We start from the raw sequence: 20,684 nt of genomic DNA, 5'->3' as shown, positions 1-20,684 counted from the left end.
CTCCATGGATGAACATTTCAGGAGAATCCAAACAAATGAGAGACTCAGTCTGGAGAAGAAGTGCCACGATTTCCATGTTTTATGTATGATCGGATCCCAGGTTCAAGTCAAATGTACAGAATAGAAATGGTACTAGTTAGCTGAGGGTACATCGTCACTTTACAAATGATATCGCCTTTTCTTGTGGGTTTTGGTTCAAGTTGACTCATGTTCACACAGACCATAGAATAGAAATACATCTGAACATACCGTCAAAAAGATAGTAAGATATTTACACAATGTGCAAAACATCAATACCACATCATCTGAAGTTGATATTGCTTTTTTCTCCCTCCTCTTCCTGCCATTTTTAAATGGACAATTCCAGAAACAAAAGACAAAATTGGTCTTACAGGACAAAAACCATGAGGTCAATGAAACCCTGAAAAGAAACGCCATCCACAGCAGTTATCTTGGCAGCACGCTGTACAGACAAATCAAGATCCATCCATACACAAAGGTTACAAAATTAAATAAAAATCAAGTCTATAAGTCAAGAGCTATATTCAAGGGAGGTCACACCTTCCCGTCTTGCATAAGGCATAGCATCTGATGGGCACTGCCCTTACACAGCAGCAACCACCAAACCGCTGCTTTACTTCTGAGGTCAATGAATGGGTTAATTTAAAGTAACTTGTTAAGATCAGCAGTAGAACCAATCGCGCTAGACACACCTAAAGAGTGAGATGAAGAAGAACTACAAAAACCTGAACGAGGAGACAGTAAACGGCACATACATCCTCAAAAAAAAATAAAAAGAGCGCGTACGCACACACCGACAAATTATGCCTGGTTTCTTGATCGTTCAGCCTCTTTGAGAATGGATGAGGGTGAGGTTAAGTTGTGAGTGGCTGTGGCCGAAAGTGGAGCTCTCAGCGGCAGCACAAACACAGTCACTTGGATGTTTGCACCGCTTTATTTCGCCATCACTTGGTTTTCTCCTCCGAGTGCCTCAGCTGCTGCAGCCTCTTGGCGTAGCTCTGAGCCATGGAGTTCACGATGGAAATGACAAAGTAGCAGACCATGACCAGCACCACCTTCTCAAACACCCACGACAGCCAGTTCTCATCCTGAAAAACCCCAAATTACGGTGGACATGCTTTATTTTTTTTACCCTCGTACACGCAAACAGTGAATATCAGCTAGACTGATAAAACCAGCCATTTACAACTGAAGGATATGCTAATAATTAAGAGACTGCTATGCACAGTTTGTCCACCAGAGGGCACTGACACATTTTATACAGTTATTAATTAATTACACTTATTGATATATTTAAGGGCTTGTTATGCCACTTCCTAAAATCTGAATTTGCATCAACACTTTTGCTATGCTTCTGAGTCTTTAGTGCATGGATTTAAAGGTAGTTAGGTAGATACTACGGCTTTTAATTTTACAGATTATATTAAACCATGCCAAAAAAAAATCTTATTCACTTAGTGGCTGCCCTTTAATAAATATACATATAAAGCTAATGGACCAAAAATAATGCATGGTAAAGTCTAAATCTTCTTACCGCTGGTGCACTTCCTCCAGCATGGTGCAGCTTGTTCCTTTGTGCTTCCAGGTACTGCCTGAAGGGTTTCTGGAGAGATGGCCCTAGTTTGGGCACCGACCTGACATGGCATACCCACAAAGCAGCAACAGACAAAAAGAACAAAGAAGAAAGAGAGAGAGAGAGAAGGAGGTGAAACATTTAGTTACTTACCCTTTAAGCAGCCTTCTTAGACATGGAAACCAAAACTTCAGATCCTGCACACTAAGCTATTCAAGTCTTCCCTTTCCCTGAACAATACTTTAGAGAAAAAAGAAAGAAGAAGGTCCTCGTTGATCCAGTCAAACAGCATTCAGGCCAGGCAACAACTGCTGAAGGCCCCATCCTACATGTGGGCCCTATCTTGGAGCTGCCACCTCCTCTAATTGTTACTGTGAGCAGGAGCAGGCAGCAGAGAGGAATGAAGCAGAAACTCCTCAACCCTCCTTTTATACCCTTTAGCTCTCTATAGGAGTCTGTGTCAGCCCCTTCACTGAGGAAGTGAGTCGACATGATGTCATCACCTTTACCAACATTGCTGCCTTCTGGATGGAAAGACATCTAATGAGGGCGTGCTAATGCCCTTATTAGGTAGTGAATTAGCTCACTGGGGGGGGGGGGGGGGGGTGGTGGTGGTCATTATTAATACAATTTTAACAATTCATGTCATAGACAGGTACTGGTACTGTAGTTTTACCACTGGGTCAGCAGCAGTACAGTTCGAAGAAGAATCGCTACATGACCTCAAACTTATCATTACCATGAAAAGAAAAATATACTGCAGGCTGTACTCACAGCCTTCCCACCGCATGAATTCAATTCTGGCCCTGGACAGGACATAAACATGTTGTCTAGACCTGACTAGACTAAGCAAAAACATGAGCGATAACACACACACACTGGGTAATTGCTGATGTCACTTAAACCTAACTAGTTTTGTGTGATTCATTCTTGTTATCGCTTTGACTTTACATGTAAGCACACATGAATTCACACAAACTGGAAAAGAAACATCCTGTATCAGCAAGGAAAAACTATCTGCACACATCATAGCGAGTCACCGAGAGTCATCTGTACAGCAGCAGCAACGTGGGAAAGAACCTTGAATTTCATTTTAAATCAGATAGTGTTTTTGGTAAAGTAAAAAAGAAGTTCCTATGAAGGAGGATACCAATTTTAAAACTAGCTAAAAGGTGTGGGCCACCTGCAGCCAACTTTGACCTTAGGTGGGCTGGAGCAGCGGGAAATCTTCTCTGTCAGTGTGAAGAAGTTAAATCACACATTTAATCACTGAGATATCGTAATATAAGAAAAAAAAAAGTGCAATTTCAGCAGTATGTCTCAGTTTTTCTCTCTTTTTAAAAATTGAATGGGTCTGGCCACGAAGCATACACCCGACCCATCTTTCAAATCTGGGGAAAAGGAGGACGCATTTGTCGGCTGCATTTGGAGGAGTCTTGTAATTTGGACAGCCTTCATCGCATCGCTGTGACATAATCGACCTACAAATGCGGCCTCCGAAGGATGCGGCTCTGAATTTGGGCACAGCTACGATACCGGAGACTGCTTCTTATTCGGCGTTTAACGGCAGCTGGCATCCTTGTAGATGCATTGCTGCCATCTTCCATTTCAGGCCGTTATTACATTCTTAAATCCTACAACTTATTCCTCCATCTTTCAGGATCTTACAAAGCTTCAAACAAAAAATTTTAATTAGTTGTCCATGATTTTGATAGTCGACATAATCGTGACTAGTTGACTAATCATGGCAGCCCTATAATACATGTGTACACACATGTATATAAATGTACTTCAATAGAACAAGCATTGGGGGCTTTCGTAGGTACTTTCAGCAGCTCCCCTATTTCCCGAGGGGATCGACACAGTGGATGGATCCACATGTTGATTTAGTGCAGGTTTTATGCCTGATGCCTTTTCCTGACGGAGCTCTCCTCATTTTTAGGGACCAGCACTTGGAGTGTGACCCATGAGACTGAAATTCCTGTTTCCTCCTTATCTCAAACCGGATGCATTTTATTTGCAAGTGTTAACCACTACACCACAGACAGACTATTAGGGGGATTTTTTTTCTTTATTTCTTTGAATTTGCTTAAGATTTGAGACGTTTACATGACTGTGAGTCAATTTCCTTAAAAGAAAGTGCTGAGTTTGTCTCTTCTGACAAACAAAACGAAATTAAATTTAAAACTCAGCATCTTCAAAGAAAACTGAAACAGAGGAATCCAGAGCCATGACCTACCTACCATATATATACATATATATTAAAGTCTTATTACTTTCAAAAAAGCTTCTTCTAAAACCTCTAACAGCCTCTTCTCTCAGTCACAGCTCAACTCAGTGAGTCAGATGAGCATGTTTGGATGGGACCTCACACGTCTGACCACCAATGCTCTAGCAGAGATGGATTGCACGTGTGGGGGGGAAGAAATACCTTTGTGTGTGTGTGTGTGTGAATCAAAAAGAAAAGAAGGAAAATGCGTGCACATACGATACGCCCCCGCAGCGAGAGCATTTATTCATACAGGATCCCCAATCAGTGTTCATAACGCATCTGAAAAAGTTCACAAATGTGCTGCCAACCACAAAACCAACGAAAGACAATGACTCCACCAAGTTTCTAATTAAAGCAAGCTTGCTCACACACACGCACATCAGTACAGGACATAATAAAACAACTGAAAAAAAACTTACCCGATGAGTGACACCATTTGCTCCACTATGTGCTTGCTAAAGGTGATGATAACGAAAAGTTTCTGAGGAACAAAAAAAAAAAAAAAAGAAATAAAAACATTGATGACTCTGCTTTGAAATTCAGGACAGCTGATAAAACAGATTTTTAAATTCTCAACTTTATTCATAAAGTCTCCTAAAATGTGTAGCATTTTCAAAAAACATTTGTTCCTTAAAATGGACCTTTTTGAAAAAAAAAAAAAAAAAACTCTTGGCAGAAAGATGCGTTTAGATTCTTAATTTTAGTGACACAACTCTGAGAAATTGAGGCCACATCTGACATTGTTCACAGACACCCTAATTATGAAACTCAAACCTGGCGGTAACCTAAATTTTGGTCTGTGTGAGGGGTTTTGTGTGGTTTTCAAAGCACCCAAGTGGAGGGGTGGGGGTACCAAAAAGAACAACAAAAAAAACACTTTTTTCCTTCTCCCCCTGGTCCTGAAACTGATCAGCTCTAAAACGGCATGACACATGGCCCCCTGGACAAAATCAGACAGGATATGGCATCCAACGTCCATGAGGTTCAAGGTACAGAATTGGGGGGAAGAAAAAAAACAAAAAAGACAAAAGACTCTCCCCCCTGTAGCCTGTTACAGTCTGCTCAATTTCCTTCTCTTCCCTCACATCCACTCTACATCCTTCATTACCCCCACTGCCTCAAGTCCTCTTTGTCTGAAAGCTCTCATAGTGAGATCATTGGCTGGTACCACCAAGAGATTGATAGGCTTTAGTTTGTTGAAACACTCAACAGTGTGCCTCAGACGCAGACAGCCCCTTGCAGTCTGAGCTTACATTAGTCACTAGTATGGTAGACTCAACAATACCCTCCGTAATTAAGTTGTGTTTTTTGGGGGGTTTTTTGGATCTAGTGCATTTTTAAAAATCCAAACTCTTGTTAAATGCTTCTTAAAAGCTTCCCTCCTTTCATCTGGAGTAAGTTTATGTGGCGTGGCATGCATCTGAAAGCTCAAACCAGAATAAGGAATCCCCGAAGGAAAAAAAGAAAAAAAAAGAGAGCGCCATCAGAAACAGTTAACCAGAAGTGTCCAATTAGGACTTTCTCATAGTCGCCACCTCATGATTTAAACACTGAGGCTTGATCTTTCCCACACGTTTTAGGCTTGTGGGGATTGTTCAAAGGGTATCACTCAGCAGTGGATAACCGTTTTTTCCTATGAGAGGATTTCTGAGATGCATTATTACACTGCGGACAGAAGCGCGACGACATGAAACAAAAGATGAATCATATTTGAAGGCAAGATGCTGCAAGTACGTGGGCCTGTGGGGCTTATGTTAAAAAAAGGAAAAAACATGCTGCTGTTTGAGTTAAACCGTCTCTCTGCAAGGTTTAAACCACCTCTGATTAATGTTTCCACTGTGCTGCTGACCTGTATGTGCATCTTGATGATAGCTTTCCCAATCAGAGTTGCTCCAAAGAAGGTCCAGAAAGGAACCAGGAAATGGCCGCAGGTTATTCCAGCCAGGTCAAAGAGAGGATTAGGAATCTGAAAATGGGCACGTTAGATCGTACTGATTCGTCGTGTGGGCACGAACATTAATTTGTTTGTAACAAACTCAGTTTAAAAGTTAAAAAAGATAATAAAATAATTTAAAAAAAGGCCTGAAAACTTCCTACTCACTGAGGCACAAGCCAAGATACCAAAGAATCCAACTTTCTGCACCATGTGCTGCACTCCCAGTTTTGCTCTTGTAACAAAATCCTGCAAAATAACAACAACAACAACAAGTGAATAAAGTGATTGTAAATGCATCAATGGCTGCCAGGCAGGGATTGTTATTTTAAGCTGCCGGGTTTTTAATTCTTGTTACACTTCCCTGCATCAAAGATTTCACATGCACACATACACATCTCTGAACACACAACCACTCTTGTTTTCTTAAAATAACCACTCTGTACTTTTTGCAAATGTGTGTACTTTTTTTTTTTGAAACCAAACCAAATGTTTTAACAGCGCCGCCGTCTCCAGTGTTATTACAAGGAGCAATAGAGTACTGATACCTGCTATTTTAGAGCAATTTAAGACTTTCTCTGAGGTTTGGTGAATTTGGTACAAAAGTGCAGAGGACCTTTTGGTTTTTTTCTGAGAGGCTGAAACATCTGCGGCAACATTGTGAAGATCTGAGATAGAGGAAAAACATCGCAGGCACAGGAAGCCAGTGTAAAAAAAAAACAAAACAAAACAAAAACTGGCACCATGTGTGTTTATTTTCAACAAAAAGTCAAATTTAAGTTTAGTTTTTAATCTTCTATAACTAAGAAAGCACCAAAGTACTGAGGTTAATAAAAACTAAGTCCTTTTTTCATGTTCGTTTCAGTGCAACTGTTCATAAAAACTGCATCCTGAGTCTTCAATGCTGTTACCCATTATAAGGCTTATAATGCACCCACTGAAACAATTGCCGTATTTTTCACACTTAAACTTGTAAGTTTTCTGAAAAAAATCAACAGTGCGCATTATATATGCATTATGTATGAATTCTGGTTGTGCTTACTGACCTCGAACTGATTTTACTTGGTACACGGCGCTCAAAAATCTATCATAAAATGTTTTAGTAAGATTTTGGTAAGCTATGAAGCCGCACTGCTGGATGGATTGTTGGAGCATTACGGCTACCGTAGTCAGGAGCCTCACAGAGTAATCTGGGTCCAAAACTCCATCTGCTTCAGGTCCCAAAGTCACTGCGACATCACTGAGAGTTAAAAACTGTCTAAATTCTTTCATCTTTAATAAAAAGATAAGCGTTGCTGCTTTACCAGGTGTAACTATTAAGTTTGACATCCAGGCATCCATGAAAACAGAATTTATTAAATTTAATTGAGTTAGAAGTTAGCAGGAAGTTAGCTCGCTAGTTTCCACCTAAACATGATATAGCATGTTCTGACTGAGAGATTTCTGAAAAAATTAAAACGTACAGCTCTGCTACCACTTCCAACATAAATGAAGACTGAAAGAAGACAGTGAGTTTTGTAGGGTTACTGAAGTTTGGCTAGCTGGTATATAATGATGTGCTACGTGATCGCTAGCGACACAGCTATGTTAGCATAACATAAACACAGTAAAACTGGAGGATGAATGCTTTTTCCCGCTAGATAAAAGTTAACGCGAGGTTTCCCGATGGTTAGGGACAAATGCAATCGCATGGCAGGATACTGTAAACGGACCAAACTTCAGTCAGAAGAACAACTGAGATAATCCATCCACAATACGAGGTTAGTCATTAATATACTGCAACAACATGGCAATAGAGCAGCTGCAAGAGAATTCAACATTAATGAATAAATGGTACAGAAGTGGAGGAAGCAAGAAGAATGAGTTGAGTAAATTTTAATGCGCCTTATGCTTATAAGGCGCATTAAAATTTACTCAACTCATTCTGTGCACTTTATGGTCAAAAATACGGTACTGGTGATATAATCAGACTTTTGGTAAAAACTTTTGTGACGTTCCCCCAAAAAAGGAAGCACCATGTTTCTCTAAAGGCTTAAACAGGTGCTCATCAGTAGGGTGAACACAAGCCTTATATAAATAAATTACGATGTAGATTTCCTGCTAATTCAGGCATAAATCTTCCTCAGGGTCTTCCTCAGGGTTTTGGTCATTTTTATGTAAATCAATTCATCATATATGGTTCTTCTCCTGACATTGGATGAGCAACTGTAAAGCACTGCCTCCTGCGGTATGCATTGATCTGTAAACAAGCAAATTCTTCTCATCTTCAACCAACCTTTCACCACTTGCCTGGATGCAGCTCGAACATGTCTGCTCAGATTCAGTTTGCTCACTGCAATACTACAACACTGCACACAAAGGCAGGTTTTAACACATTTAGGGACATGCGTTTCCATTTTTGTCACACAGTCTTTTTTCTTCTTCTTTGGTATCCATTCCAATAACTTTATGTTAATGGGTCTTTACAGAATATCAGAATGCCCCTGACACACACCTAAGTGTATATGTCCTGAACAAAACAACACCCTGTGAAGATGACCTGAGCCACTGAAGTGGGACTAGGTGATGGAGACAATGGACACCATTTCTCTAATTTCTGTTCTGCTTACTCAGCCTCTGATCTCAGCAGTCTCCAGTCATGTGAACTCAGTTCCTGACAGTGCTGCCTGTCATTCAAATTAGAGGCCGGTGAAAAGAGAGACGGAGGGAGGCAGCGAGAGAGCAAAGCCCGAGGGATGATTAAAGAGGGAGCTGTGCTCAGGGTGACTCACCCACGAACACACAGATTTACTGGAAGTGCAAGAAGGGCGGGGCTTCACTGAAGTCACGTGCCACTTTGAGACCAATCACTGGACAGTGGCTTTGTGGTCAGTTGCACATTATGAAATTAAGCCATATTAAATAAGATCATATCGTATTGAGTCTGTGGGCACCGTGTAAGCAGCTACATTAAAATAAATCCGAACAGATGTATAGATAGATAGTCCAATATTGAGTGTAACTGCTTTGCTCTTTCAGTACAAGGCAGGCTGGATGACTTTGGGCCCCTGTTCAAACTAAATATAACTTATTTGGAAAGAATTACAACTTTATTTGTACAGTGCTTTTTAAAACACACAGTTACAAAGTGCTTCACAGTTTGAATAAACCGCACATTAAAAATAAGAATACATGTTCCAGCACGCAGACCTTCATGCCAACATGCACGCTTCCATAAACACATTAGAAGTGAACAAGAGCCAAAAATAATGGGAGAAAGATTAAGAAAAAGCTAACCTACAAAAACGGCAGTCATTTAAAACAAACCGCAGATTTAGCTGACCTTAAGAGCTGCAACCTTAAAAGCGTGATCGCCTCTGGTTTTAAAAAAAGGAACATGGAACAGCTAAGCGAGCCCGATCAGATGATCTGAGAGGCCAGCTGCTGTTGTAAGGTCTCAGCTGCTCAGCTATATATGCCAGAGCCCGGCCATGTAGGGCTTGACCTGTCAATTTTTAAATGGATTCTGAATTTTACTGGAAGCCCGCGAAATGAAGCAAGAATAGGGGTGATAAGGGAGCGCTGGCTAATTTTTGTGAGCGGGAAAGAAGCATAAAAAAACAAAAACAAAAATGGAAGCCATACTCAATTAAATAATAAGTGATATAACTTAAATGTCGCCTTTTTAGGCTTCTCGAAATCACATTTATCAAAATGCATATCTGAACATAATCCTTCTTTAATCTTTAAATATTCTTGATGTTCACACAAGTGCACATCCTAGGACCTAACACTTTACAAAAAACAAGTGCTTCTGACCTGAGCACCCTCGGCCTGCTCCAACATCTCCTCAAATTCCTCGTAGTCCTCATCGTCTGGATCAGCTCCTGACTGACGAGCCGCTCTGGCCATGAAATATGGAGGCAGCTCTCCGATGGCGGTGCCGGCACCCTAAACATAAACAGAACATTTTATGTTTGCGATAACTCAGTTATGCATCAAACTACTTGGTGAAAGATTAGATATTCTTTGGATTTATGCACAAACAAGACCAACACAGCCCTGAAAAAGAATTCTTGGTGTGCGTCAGGGTGGATAACTCTAGTGTATCTTTATTCAAGCTAACACTCACCCACATACAGGCCTCCAGTCGGACCTTTGACATGATTGAGAAGAGGGAGATTGTGTCCTCCACTCCTCCATCTTCGGGACAAACAATCTGGTCTGGGTAGGGAGGCTCTGGGAAGTCTGTGGATCCACACTCGTATGCTGCCAGGGTTACTGAAGCTATATGAGGGCCCTGAGAGCGAGACAGATGGAAAATGAGCCAAGTTACATCAGCCCTTTACCCCTTTGATAGCCTACTAAGAGAAACCCAGAAACCCTTGAAGCTCCTTTCTGAACTGAGTGGTTTCTGTCATATTTCAGCCATGCTTACAGAACAAAATGACTGAGTGTGTATCAGACGTTAGTGAGCGTGGTCTCTGTCCATGTGGCAACCCTTGGAAAAATCCATGATAGATATCTTGAGTCATAACTCATTAAAAAGGACAGGGGAGGTCATCAAATGTCTTTATGATGAAAAATGCTCAAAAGAACATGAATGTGAGGTCATAGTGTGAGCAAAATGCTACTCAAAAGACTCGAACAGCAAAGTTAAGGGCTAAAGATTGATTTTCTTTACATTTTAATTATTAGTCTGTGTCATCTTCAGCCTTTCAAACAGGAGCAGATATTTCATATTGCAGTCGTGCAATATATCTCTCTTCAACTAAAGTCGTCGTTTTTGTTCAAAGTCCTTCCAAAAGGTGTTGATTGTGATCTTTTTGTGGCCTTGCAGTAATGTAATTTAAGCTGCTGTTGTATTGTTAAACACAGCTTGCGAGTGCTACACTGTAAGCAACAAACACAAAGCACCAGCAGCTGAGTCATGCCGCCACTCTGGCAGGTAGCTATGTCATCACTTATCACTGTCGAGGCGGTTAGGTTGAGCCACCTGGCCTCAGTAACAGTTGGGCAACCTGCAACCACAACATAGCTACTTCATTATGCTTCATTGAGGTGAAACAGGCAACAGTGACAGTAGATGGACAGCGCACAATTAGTCTGTGCTGACTGCAAATGCTTCATCATGGTAACTCTCCACCCACTCAGAGTATGAGCACACAGGAGGCTTCTTTAGTTTACACAAGACACTCCCTTTTCATCCAAGCAGGGCTTCATTTAACATTAGCCCTTTGTGAGACAACAAGACACTGTTACCAAGGAGGAAAACACACCTAAGCTCTTAACATTCAGATACGCTCGTTTGACAGGAGATGTAGCAGCACCGGCACTGCTCTCTTTGTTCGTTCGCATCAACAGAACTCATTCAGGATCTATCAAACAGTTCTTTGCTTCATCACTGGTCTGCAAACAGTTCATCGTTTTCTTCTTCCACTGACCGTTTTCCACATACAATATAAAAAGAGACCCTCTGTGCATGGAACAAACATACATGACATTTTTTCCCGTTTAAACCACTAGTGGTATTCAGTGTGTAAACGGTGGTTAGGAATATGATGCAGCAGGAAGGGCCATAGGTTACTTTTAACTCTGGCCTAGTAAAGAGTTCAACAAATTTCATTAAAAAGAAAAAAGTCCTACAGTGAAATGTTGACCTGATGGTAGCGGGTGGGGTCATGTTTAATCCTGAGGGATGATGAGCAACAAGAAAGCCAAACATTCAAATATCCCTGTGTTTGGGTTCAATTATGTGAGATTCTGGTTGAAAGTGGAATGAATTCACCCAAAAATTGGGAAACAATCTCAGTTAATCATGAAAAATTCCTGAGAAAGATTGCCAAAGAGGTGAACTGACAAAGCAGTACATCGACATAAATGAAAACCTTTTTCATTTAAATTATTGGTCTCTTAAAATTTAAATTCTCAATTCAGACATTTATAAGTACAGACATCATGAGGACGAGTAGTTTAAGCACAACATAAAGACTAGAACCCAGTGTTTGCTTGGCAACACATCCAAAAACATCATGATGAAGAGTAAGCTCATACTGGTGAGTTACTCCCCTCACCCAGAGGATCACAGTGACCTCATGCTCTCTATGTGGCCATGTGTTAATGCTTCAGGCTTGAAGTAAATTCCGTGTAATTCTTCTGGTGGGAAAGGTGTTTTTTCTTCAAAATCAATATTACACATTTTCCGTCTATGGTTGGTATTAACGTTGAACAGAGAGCTGTGACAGAAGTTACTGCAATGTGAATGACTGAAATTAGTCAGATCTATCAACACGGCGCACTCCGTTTCCATCTCGGGTCTAACATCGCAGCTACTTAAACCTATTTTTGTGGTGCAGGGGTATTCCCTCAATCACCCACACTTCTTAAGAGCTTTACAACTGTGTCAGTCCCACACTCTGTGCTTGCTGACTGGCCAATTTTAAGTCTACTGCAGCTCACACTGGAGTGAAACGGTTTCATGCCATGATGCCAGACAAATCAATCAACTGAACAGAGCGGACAGATTCAAAAGGTACAAGCACTCAGAGCATGAGCTAAACTTTAGCGAACTAAGAGACAGGAAATAATCTCCATATGAGCAGTGGGCTCACGTCAAGTGACAACAATGTAAAGAATGCTTCACCATTTCTGTGAAAAATTACAAAATATCAGAGGAATTTGGAGAATTAGGCACTCTCAATGAAGCCAATCAGGACAAACAATGAAAGTAACAAGGGGAGCGCGACAGTCAACAATAATTCCATGTGTCAATGGACAACAATCCTTTCCAACCAAACAACCTGAACAAACAGACTTGATATAAGATATTACAAAGATGGCAGAGGACGAAAGCTCCAATAAGAGAGAATGATTCAATAAATGAAGTGAAATAAGCTAAAAAGATGCCTGGGCTGGAACGTGAGACACTGCTGACAGATTGCAGGAGATTCATACCAGCGTTTGATGGGTTACTCATTAGGATTTCCCCACAGCTATGGGGCAATTCTGTTGCAATTAACTTTATCTTGCATATTTGTATCATGCTTTCACAATACACTGTTTCATGCTCTGCAGAACACAGAGTACATATGCAGCAGTTTCATACATTTGCAGAGAAAAAGACCAATACCCAGTCTGATGACGTGTTTAGTATATTATGAACAGGTACAGAAATAAAAATTACACGTGTAACCCAATAAAGGGATCTGGTACGCAGCAAATTTCATTAATGACCGGTGTGCTCTGGTGGTGATAGAGAATTCACAGAATCTTAGATTCCCAGCTCTTGTTTTGCTTCCATTATTCCTGACCGCAAGAGATGGTATTCGATTACTTATCAACTTCATTGGTAGAACTTCAATAAAACAAGGTCATGATGAATTTGCACTCACCACAGTGCAGTTGCGGAGTGAAAGACCAGAAGAAACTGTTGTACCCACAATGTGAATGGCAACATTAACTTTACAGAAGTGGGTGAAGATACAACAGGAAGTCCAAGCAGCTGTGGTACAGATGTCAGTCAGTGGAACACCTTTCAAGGTAATGTAAAATGTCATGGGTAGAAGAGACGTTTTACATTATGCCCCCATTATGCTTGCCGTTTTAGTCGTATCAGACATAAACAGGGAAGTCCCCATTTATACTAGTGCTGATGGCATCAGTGCAGTATTCTCCTAAACAACAGGTGTCACCATTCAGGTAAAACCTCCACAGCAGCACTGGTAAATGTGTTGAATCAGTCAAAACCGGGAGCAAAGAAACGGCAGAGGTTTTGGCAAAGTTGTCTCCAAAAGTCTCATCTTTTCAAGAAAAACTCACGAGGTGAGGCTCATATCAGGAGCCCCTGAGCTTCCATGCAGGACAGGCTGGATCTGGTGCTTAGATAGTTGATACAATACATGGCCAACGTGTTATCGGACTGAGCACGGAAATGCCTGAGGGCCAAGTATGCGACCCATAGCTCCAGCAAACCAGCAGCCTCTGCTGCTACACACTGTCCTGTGCTTCCATACTGCCTTTGCTAACTAAGAGGAAGGCATCTGTAAACATCACCATTTGGCCTGGAGGGAAGGTGATCCCAAAGGAATACTACAACAGTGGAAAGCCCAGACTGCCACTGACCTGCTTTGGTACCTCTTCGGAATCGAAGTCCAAACTGTTGATGAAATGAGGTGTAGTGGGATGACTGCAGCTGCCGCTGTAAGTTTCCCGAGCAACCAAAGGAAAACACTGAATTTGAGCCTTGAACTTCTTTGAAAACAAGAAAAAGGCTGAGAATGTAATCCACCCTCTGGAGGAAACAAAATGAGGGCATTTGCCTCAGTACAAATGTGGGCAATTCCTTGAAAACAATCCGACACCGAAAACAATCTGCTGACATGGTATCAAATAACACAAAGTTTACCGTGAGCCCTAACTGGGACATATGGACGAGAGAAGAGTTCTGTCCGAGACAGTGTTCATTTTGTTGACTGATAGTTTTCGTCAACTGTTTTTTCCTGATGAAAACAAGACAATACTACATAAAAACAAATGCATGAGGACAAAAAACTGTGATGAAATATACCGACACTGTCATCGACAAATAAAACAGATGAAAATGTTCAGAGAGAAGAGATGCAATCACAATTGATTAATTTGTTTAGTGAGGCAGGTCGAGTTTGGAGGTTATCCAATCAAAAGAAATCTCCTTGTGCAGCAAGGTTAGCGGACACAATTTGATCTACCACCGAATAACAGGATGTGGTGGGGCCCTCCCATGCCCTCCGTTTCACATGAAAACGCGGCAAAACATTAAACGTCAACGGAAGAGAAAAGAAGACATCTGGACATATTTCACATTTGATATAGAAGAAAAGAAGATGCTTTGTTAACAAACTTCTCACAACCTATAAATTAGTAAACCAAATCAACTTCAGATTTGTTCTATGATAATCTTATGATATTTAGTTGCCTAAAACTTCAAAAAAATAAAGAATTTAGATGCCTAAATTATAACTAAAACTAAATTTTATTTTTGTCAAAAAAAAAAAAACAAAAAAAAAAACTATGACTAAGACCACCTGCTCCCAAGTTAAGGTGTATCTATCAACCCACCATCCACAGATGGAAAAATGCACATGGCATTGGCCTGCAGAGGGAAAGTGCACCTGGTTGCAAAGACACTGCATCTTTGTCATGTCGGCTTGCAAAAGAAGGCAAATCAGACAAGTGACTGCTCTCATCAGCTGTGGTTCTGAAGGAGTGGTGACAACAGCAGCAGTGAGTCTGCTTGACAGCAAGTTAAGGAGAAAAAGCTCTTAATCTAATAACCTATGGCAAACTATAAGGCCAGTGTTATAGAAGAGCTTAAGTGCAAACAGTTCCCAAACATAAAGGGATAAGGCCCCCTAATGAGTGAGTACGGATTGATGAGGAGTTCATGCTTCTCCCATTTCTAGTCAACTCCACTGTCAATCATACTCGACTAATGTAAAGCATCATCCACGTTGAGCAACACACAGTTGGGATTTTGGAGGTTGAATTGGATGAAAGCCCCTCTCTGTAGGTTCTCTGTAGGCAAATACCTCCACAAATAGACACAATCATGGTACTATAAAATAAGCAGGAGAGCCTACAGAACCTCTTCGACTGAAGGATCAGCAAAATTCTTGGTAGAGGTAGGCTGTAGGTATGAAACCTCTGGAGGATGGAGAGTAGCTCCAAATGAGAGGATGGAAAGCTACCAGCAAAGACCGTAAGCAACCTATGCTACACTTAAAGACAAGAAAATTAAATTGCTGGGTGCCGGACCCTAATATCAGTTTGCTTGGATAACCGTGGGTCACACAGGTGACACATGTGACTGCATATGTAATCAACAGATATCCAGGTATTACATAGCATGTCTGGCGGCCAGGAAGAAAGAAATAAAACCTGAAGTATGCCTTCTTTATAAAAGTGTCCTATATATACAAGCAGACATGAGGTCCTGTGCTGCTGCCAGTGCCATGCAGGTAAATAATTTAGTGCCCAACAGTTTATGAAAATGAATGCAAGATGTTGAAAGAAATAAGGGTGAACAATTATCCAAACAAAACAAATTCCTACTGTAATGTGATTAAAGAAAAAAGAAGTCATTCTCTTGAGGAACAAGTCAAACTCCTCTGCGGTGGAGTAATCTGAATTCCTTTTTTTTGGTCTAGACACAGTGTTTCATGACTTGACTTTTGGTACATAAGGACAAGTTATTATGAAAACCAGAGCTGTTTAATATTCTCACTGCAAAAAAAAAGCACAATACACAACCCCACACAGAGTATATGGCACGAGCCACTGCTGCTACGTCATTATTGTTGCACACAGTATATAAAGAAGCAGAGCACTAGACAGCTGTAAAGAATTAATGGAGGGAGTGTACACCATTTCTTTAAAAAAAAAGAAGAAGAAGAAGAAGAAGAAGAAGAAAAAGGGGAAGGTCACAGTTACATCTTTTCCCATTATTTCATTATAATGGAAATGGCTGACTCAGCTGAACCACATCGGCACATGTTCTGCAGCACAGAAGCCACATCATCAGCCTGAAGTGGACTTTGGTGGAGAATTTCTTCCTCTCTTTCATTTTGCTAAATTCTCCTTTTAGCCACAACCAAAGACCAATGACGCATGTTCATGGTGACTCAGTGTGACAGTCACTCTGTGATTGCCTGTCAGGGGAAAATTACACTTCACTCACACAAAGCCTTCGACAGGCGTGTGACAAACGTGTGACGTTAGAAGAAACACAGGGCTCATGGCTCGGTGTGGACTATGACGCCATCCTCTGGTGAGTACAGGAACAAACGGACATCGATTTTGCAGAATTCTGCAAATTCAGCATTTTTGTAAGAAAATCGCTAACTGTTAAGGTAAATTATATTCTGACCCATGCTGAGCATAACCAACCAGATAACGTCTGTAATCAATTTCTCTTTACATTTTGTAGCCTTTAGTCAGGCTGAGTTTCAGTAAAACTCAGCTAACTCAATCTAGACCAGAAATGATTAACACAAGTGGAATTAAATTACATTTCCTCAGATTTGGAACACATCTTTTCCCATAGTGTAATGGTTTACACATTCACTTAGGTCACTGGTTCAATTCCAGCATGAAGAAGGGCATCTGGTGTAAAACTCAAATCAAACACGTAGCGCTACCTGCCATAGTGTGACAAAGGAGAAGCAGCTTTATTCTGAACTGTAAAATAACGACAGGGAGTAGAATCTGTACAGACAGGTAAAGCTGAATGACTCTCGCTTACAGTTATTCCCTGCTCCTTTTGCAACTGTTAAATTTATATTTTTCAATATATGTTTTTAAGTTTTTGCCATTTTACAAAGTTATTCACAACTATACCTGCTCTCAAAATTCCTACTGTGACTCTACTTTGTTCTTAATGGTGCGTAGCAACACTTTGTTTCATATCAGTGAGTACTCTACTGTTTCACGCCTAAAACGGTCTGTTGTCTATGCATATAAAACCTGTTCAGTCTAAATATAAACCATGTCAGTGTTATTGCCTCTGTTATCTACCTTTACTTCAGTAAAGGTATTTTGCTTCTGCATTTCCATACCGCTGATGCTATCTTACCAGGTAGAGAAGGAAGGTGTGCAGACCAGTTCCAAGGCCTACTGAAGACAGGATCCCAAGGCCTACCCAGTAGGCACACCATAGGAACTTCTTTTCCAGATACTGAACATACTGCAAAGAAAAAAAAAAAGTGAAGAAAATTAACTATATACATAAATCAGACAAGGGGAAGGGCAGGGTAGTCACCACCGTCTACAAGATCAGATGATGATCTTTCAAGGTAAAATCTAAAAAGTTGAGTGAAAATCTTCCCTTCACGATTAGCTGAATATCTGTTATCACATAAGGTCTGCATATGTTGTCTGGACACACAGGAAGTCACCGTTACTTAAGTGTAAAAGGCCTGAATCACAACTTTCTGTTTTCGCTTCCATTGAATTTTGAAAATTTGGACCATAACTGATGATTTATATGTCAGCTTTAAAAATAATCGAGTGAAGTTTATAAAGAGTGAAAACAAAAGTCAGTCACCATCAGTCATATCTCCGCTTTTCCTGATGTGGAATGACTGATGGACAGAGGGGGTGGCTACTGTCCAAGGCCTGATTTTCAGAGTAGTTGCAGAGTGGTTTGAGGTTACATTGTGCGTATGCCATAAATATCCGACCGATGCATAAACCCCCAGTAAGATGGTAAGGTTTACTTAAATGTGCCAAAGAGAAAGGCTCCACTACAATCATAAATGAGGCAAACATAAGAAAAAGAATCTTCATTTGGCTCTTGCAAAACATATACCTTGTATTTTGTATGAAGTTCCCAAATCAGATTGTCCACAATTAAAAAGTGTCACATTGCTCACCTCTACAATAAATGATACAAAAAGTTAATATCTTCTTTTAGGCTTTTAATAACTACATTGGTTTATTTATTTTAAAAAAAACATTAGACCAATATTCATTACACTCTGTTTACAGGGAAATTCTGTCTTAACAGTTATTACTGCACAGTTACAATCAAAACAATATAATGTTTTTTGATCCCATTACCTTATTTTACATTAATATTTGTACTTTTTACATATTTAAATTTGCTTTATTCTTGGGTTATTTTTCCCCTGCTCATTTCCTATGTTTGACCTGCTGTTCTAGGTAAATGATTACGCCATTCTCAGTTGGTTCTAGGAAGCCCTGAAGGACTGTAGTGTTTTAACTGAACCGTGACAGACCGTTGCACAGATGAATTTGTAAACAGAACGTTCAGACAGATGACTACATGATCAAGGGTTACCTGACAACAGTGCACACTGCATTATCTCACAATGCAAAGTTTATTCTTGGAAAAGTCTCGAGCAGGATAAAAAGTGACTCATCGTTAACCTTTAAACTTGCCGATGACAAAGTAACTGATTAGCTGATTCTTAATGTCTCTAAGAAAGCAAAACAAGTTGAGGCTTACTTGCTGGTGTTCTCCCTCAGTTGAGTATGCGATGGAAAAGAGGGAGCATAACACCAAACACAGGAAAACTATGCCTCTCCGCTGCCAAAGCCTGAATCGGGAAGCAAGAAAACACAATCGTATCCCCTTCCATTCTTTCCCCCTTAAATTTAAGTGTCTCTGATCTCAATAAAATGCACAAATCCACCTTCTGAGGCATAAGTACTTTTTTTTGATACAGCAGCTTAAATCACAGGGTATGTCCAACCAGGAGACAACTTTATTTTAAGAAAAAAATCCAGGAAAAACCTTTAATGTCTTACTTAAACGTCCACTCCTTTAGCTTAAGGAGCGTCTCCAGGAGAAAGTAATGCAAAGTGGTAACAGGTCTCCTCCATAGCACCAGAGACAGGCGCTCTTCCTTATCCTTCTGTCTCCTCTCTCTTAACGACAAGTCTGGAGAATAAAACGAAACAAAATCACTTTGACATTCTGTAATACTTACAGACACAACACTTATTGCCACTTCTTGAATTGGTAATGCTAAATGCATAATACATGTACTCTGTAATGTACTTGTTTGCACCTATGGAAAGTGAAAATAACCCAGAGTGAACCAGTGTGAGTGTTTATAAAGCGTGAATGGCATAAGGTGATGGGTGCAGTTCTGTGTCAAAGGTTACACAACAGATACAACTGATAGAGTTTACCTGCGGATTTCCCATTCAGTTTGTCTTTAGCTCCTGCGCGTTTCTGAGGCTGCTCACAGCTTGCTCCATTAGCTGCCATGTCAATCACCGTCTGGCAGGTCAGGCAGTCTAGGACGAGAGAGGAGCACGACAAGTAGGAGTTGGAGTTTCCTGTGTCCCCGTTTCTGAACGGCTAAGAGATTACAGCAGGGACTGTCTAGAAACTGGAACTCCTTATCAGCAGCTGTCAACCAATAAACTATCAGTTGTGATCAATCAGTGCGAACCTTTCGTTCACACGCCGGTTAGCTGACATTCAAATTCAAAGATAGAGATATAGCACAGAAAGCAACGAGGCGACTGTGAAACTATTACAGACTGCTTTACGAGAGCGAAGGCTACAGCTGACGTGAGCTGTCGTCTTTCCGTAGGTCAGTCTGTAAGTAGATATCGTGCTAAATACGTGCATAACCCTCCACATGCTAACCGGCTAGCCAAAATACTAACGACCGAGCTAGTGACGTCGGGAACCTGTACCTCAAAATCAGGCGTTTAAACTCAATAACGAGTTCCCTTACTCACCGAGAAACGTCTAAAACAACTTGTTGCCGCTATACTGTTGTAGTAATGAGAAAAGACACACGTTATACAGGAGAGAAACAGAGGAATGTTTTTTAAAATGACATGACATCCGTACCTTGTTCCTGTCCTCTTTACCCGGAAACAAACGCAGGCACTGTCAAAGTAAAAATAGCACTACTGTGCACCACTGGGGGAAAAAGGCTGTAGAAAAAGTTTTTGTTTACTTTATGTTGTAATTAATTAACTGAGTAAATGTGGGAGCGGTCCATGGTGTAATGCCAGTATTATAATAACTTACGATGAAATCACATGCTTCACTTCATAAGCGACTACTTTTATTGTGAAATAGAGGTAAAGGTCTATTTCCGTTCCTTGTGAGGAGCAGTCCAATGGGAGGTTGCCAGATTTGCCGAAACAGGGGTTGGAGGTGGTAACTCTTATACTATCACTATAAACCTGCAGGTCTATAGTCATGTTATCGCATATATGTTACACTTCTATGGTCTTGGAAAGTTTTAAGCACTGACAAAGCCTGAAAGGTCAATAGGTTAGCATGTACCTTGAGTCACGCGGTACACCTAAACGTCACTGGCACCAGTAGAATCTACAAATCAGTCTGGCTGCCTGAGGTAATGAACATCAGAGTTCAAATG

At 40.7% G+C, this 20,684-nt stretch overlaps 1 protein-coding gene across 3 annotated transcripts; it reads right to left on the bottom strand.

Annotated features, from left to right (window-relative positions):
• Positions 1-56: 56 nt before the first annotated feature.
• On the bottom strand, positions 57-20,265 carry vmp1 (vacuole membrane protein 1). 3 transcript variants are annotated; one of them, XM_085131304.1, is made up of 12 exons: positions 20,147-20,265; positions 19,471-19,578; positions 19,084-19,216; positions 18,782-18,872; positions 17,387-17,497; positions 9,911-10,078; positions 9,598-9,729; positions 5,968-6,048; positions 5,716-5,832; positions 4,286-4,347; positions 1,556-1,655; positions 57-1,109 (listed from the first exon to the last, which is right to left on the bottom strand). In XM_085131304.1, exons 2-12 carry the CDS (start codon positions 19,547-19,549, stop codon positions 966-968), a joined length of 1,218 nt encoding a protein of 405 aa, XP_084987430.1. In that variant the 5' UTR covers positions 19,550-19,578; positions 20,147-20,265; the 3' UTR covers positions 57-965. The 3 variants fall into 3 exon arrangements, with proteins under 3 accessions (XP_084987430.1, XP_084987429.1, XP_084987428.1); XM_085131303.1 differs by having other exon boundaries at positions 20,032-20,162; XM_085131302.1 differs by lacking the exon at positions 20,147-20,265 and having other exon boundaries at positions 19,471-20,019.
• Positions 20,266-20,684: the final 419 nt, after the last annotated feature.

The sequence above is a fragment of the Neolamprologus multifasciatus genome, chromosome 14 (genome assembly GCF_963576455.1).
Source record: "Neolamprologus multifasciatus chromosome 14, fNeoMul1.2, whole genome shotgun sequence".
NCBI lineage: Eukaryota > Metazoa > Chordata > Actinopteri > Cichliformes > Cichlidae > Neolamprologus > Neolamprologus multifasciatus.
This window is presented reverse-complemented; position numbering and strand designations above follow the sequence as displayed.

Excerpts from the sequence above, each read along its gene's own strand:
- vmp1 (XM_085131304.1), bottom strand. The coding sequence starts at position 19,549 with ATGGCAGCTAATGGAGCAAGCTGTGAGCAGCCTCAGAAACGCGCAGGA. Across the intron at positions 9,730-9,910 it reads GACTGGAGGCCTGTATGTGG|GGTGCCGGCACCGCCATCGG; the intron begins GTGAGTGTTAGC and ends GTTTATGTTTAG. Across the intron at positions 4,348-5,715 it reads TCATCAAGATGCACATACAG|AAACTTTTCGTTATCATCAC; the intron begins GTCAGCAGCACA and ends TTTGTTCCTCAG.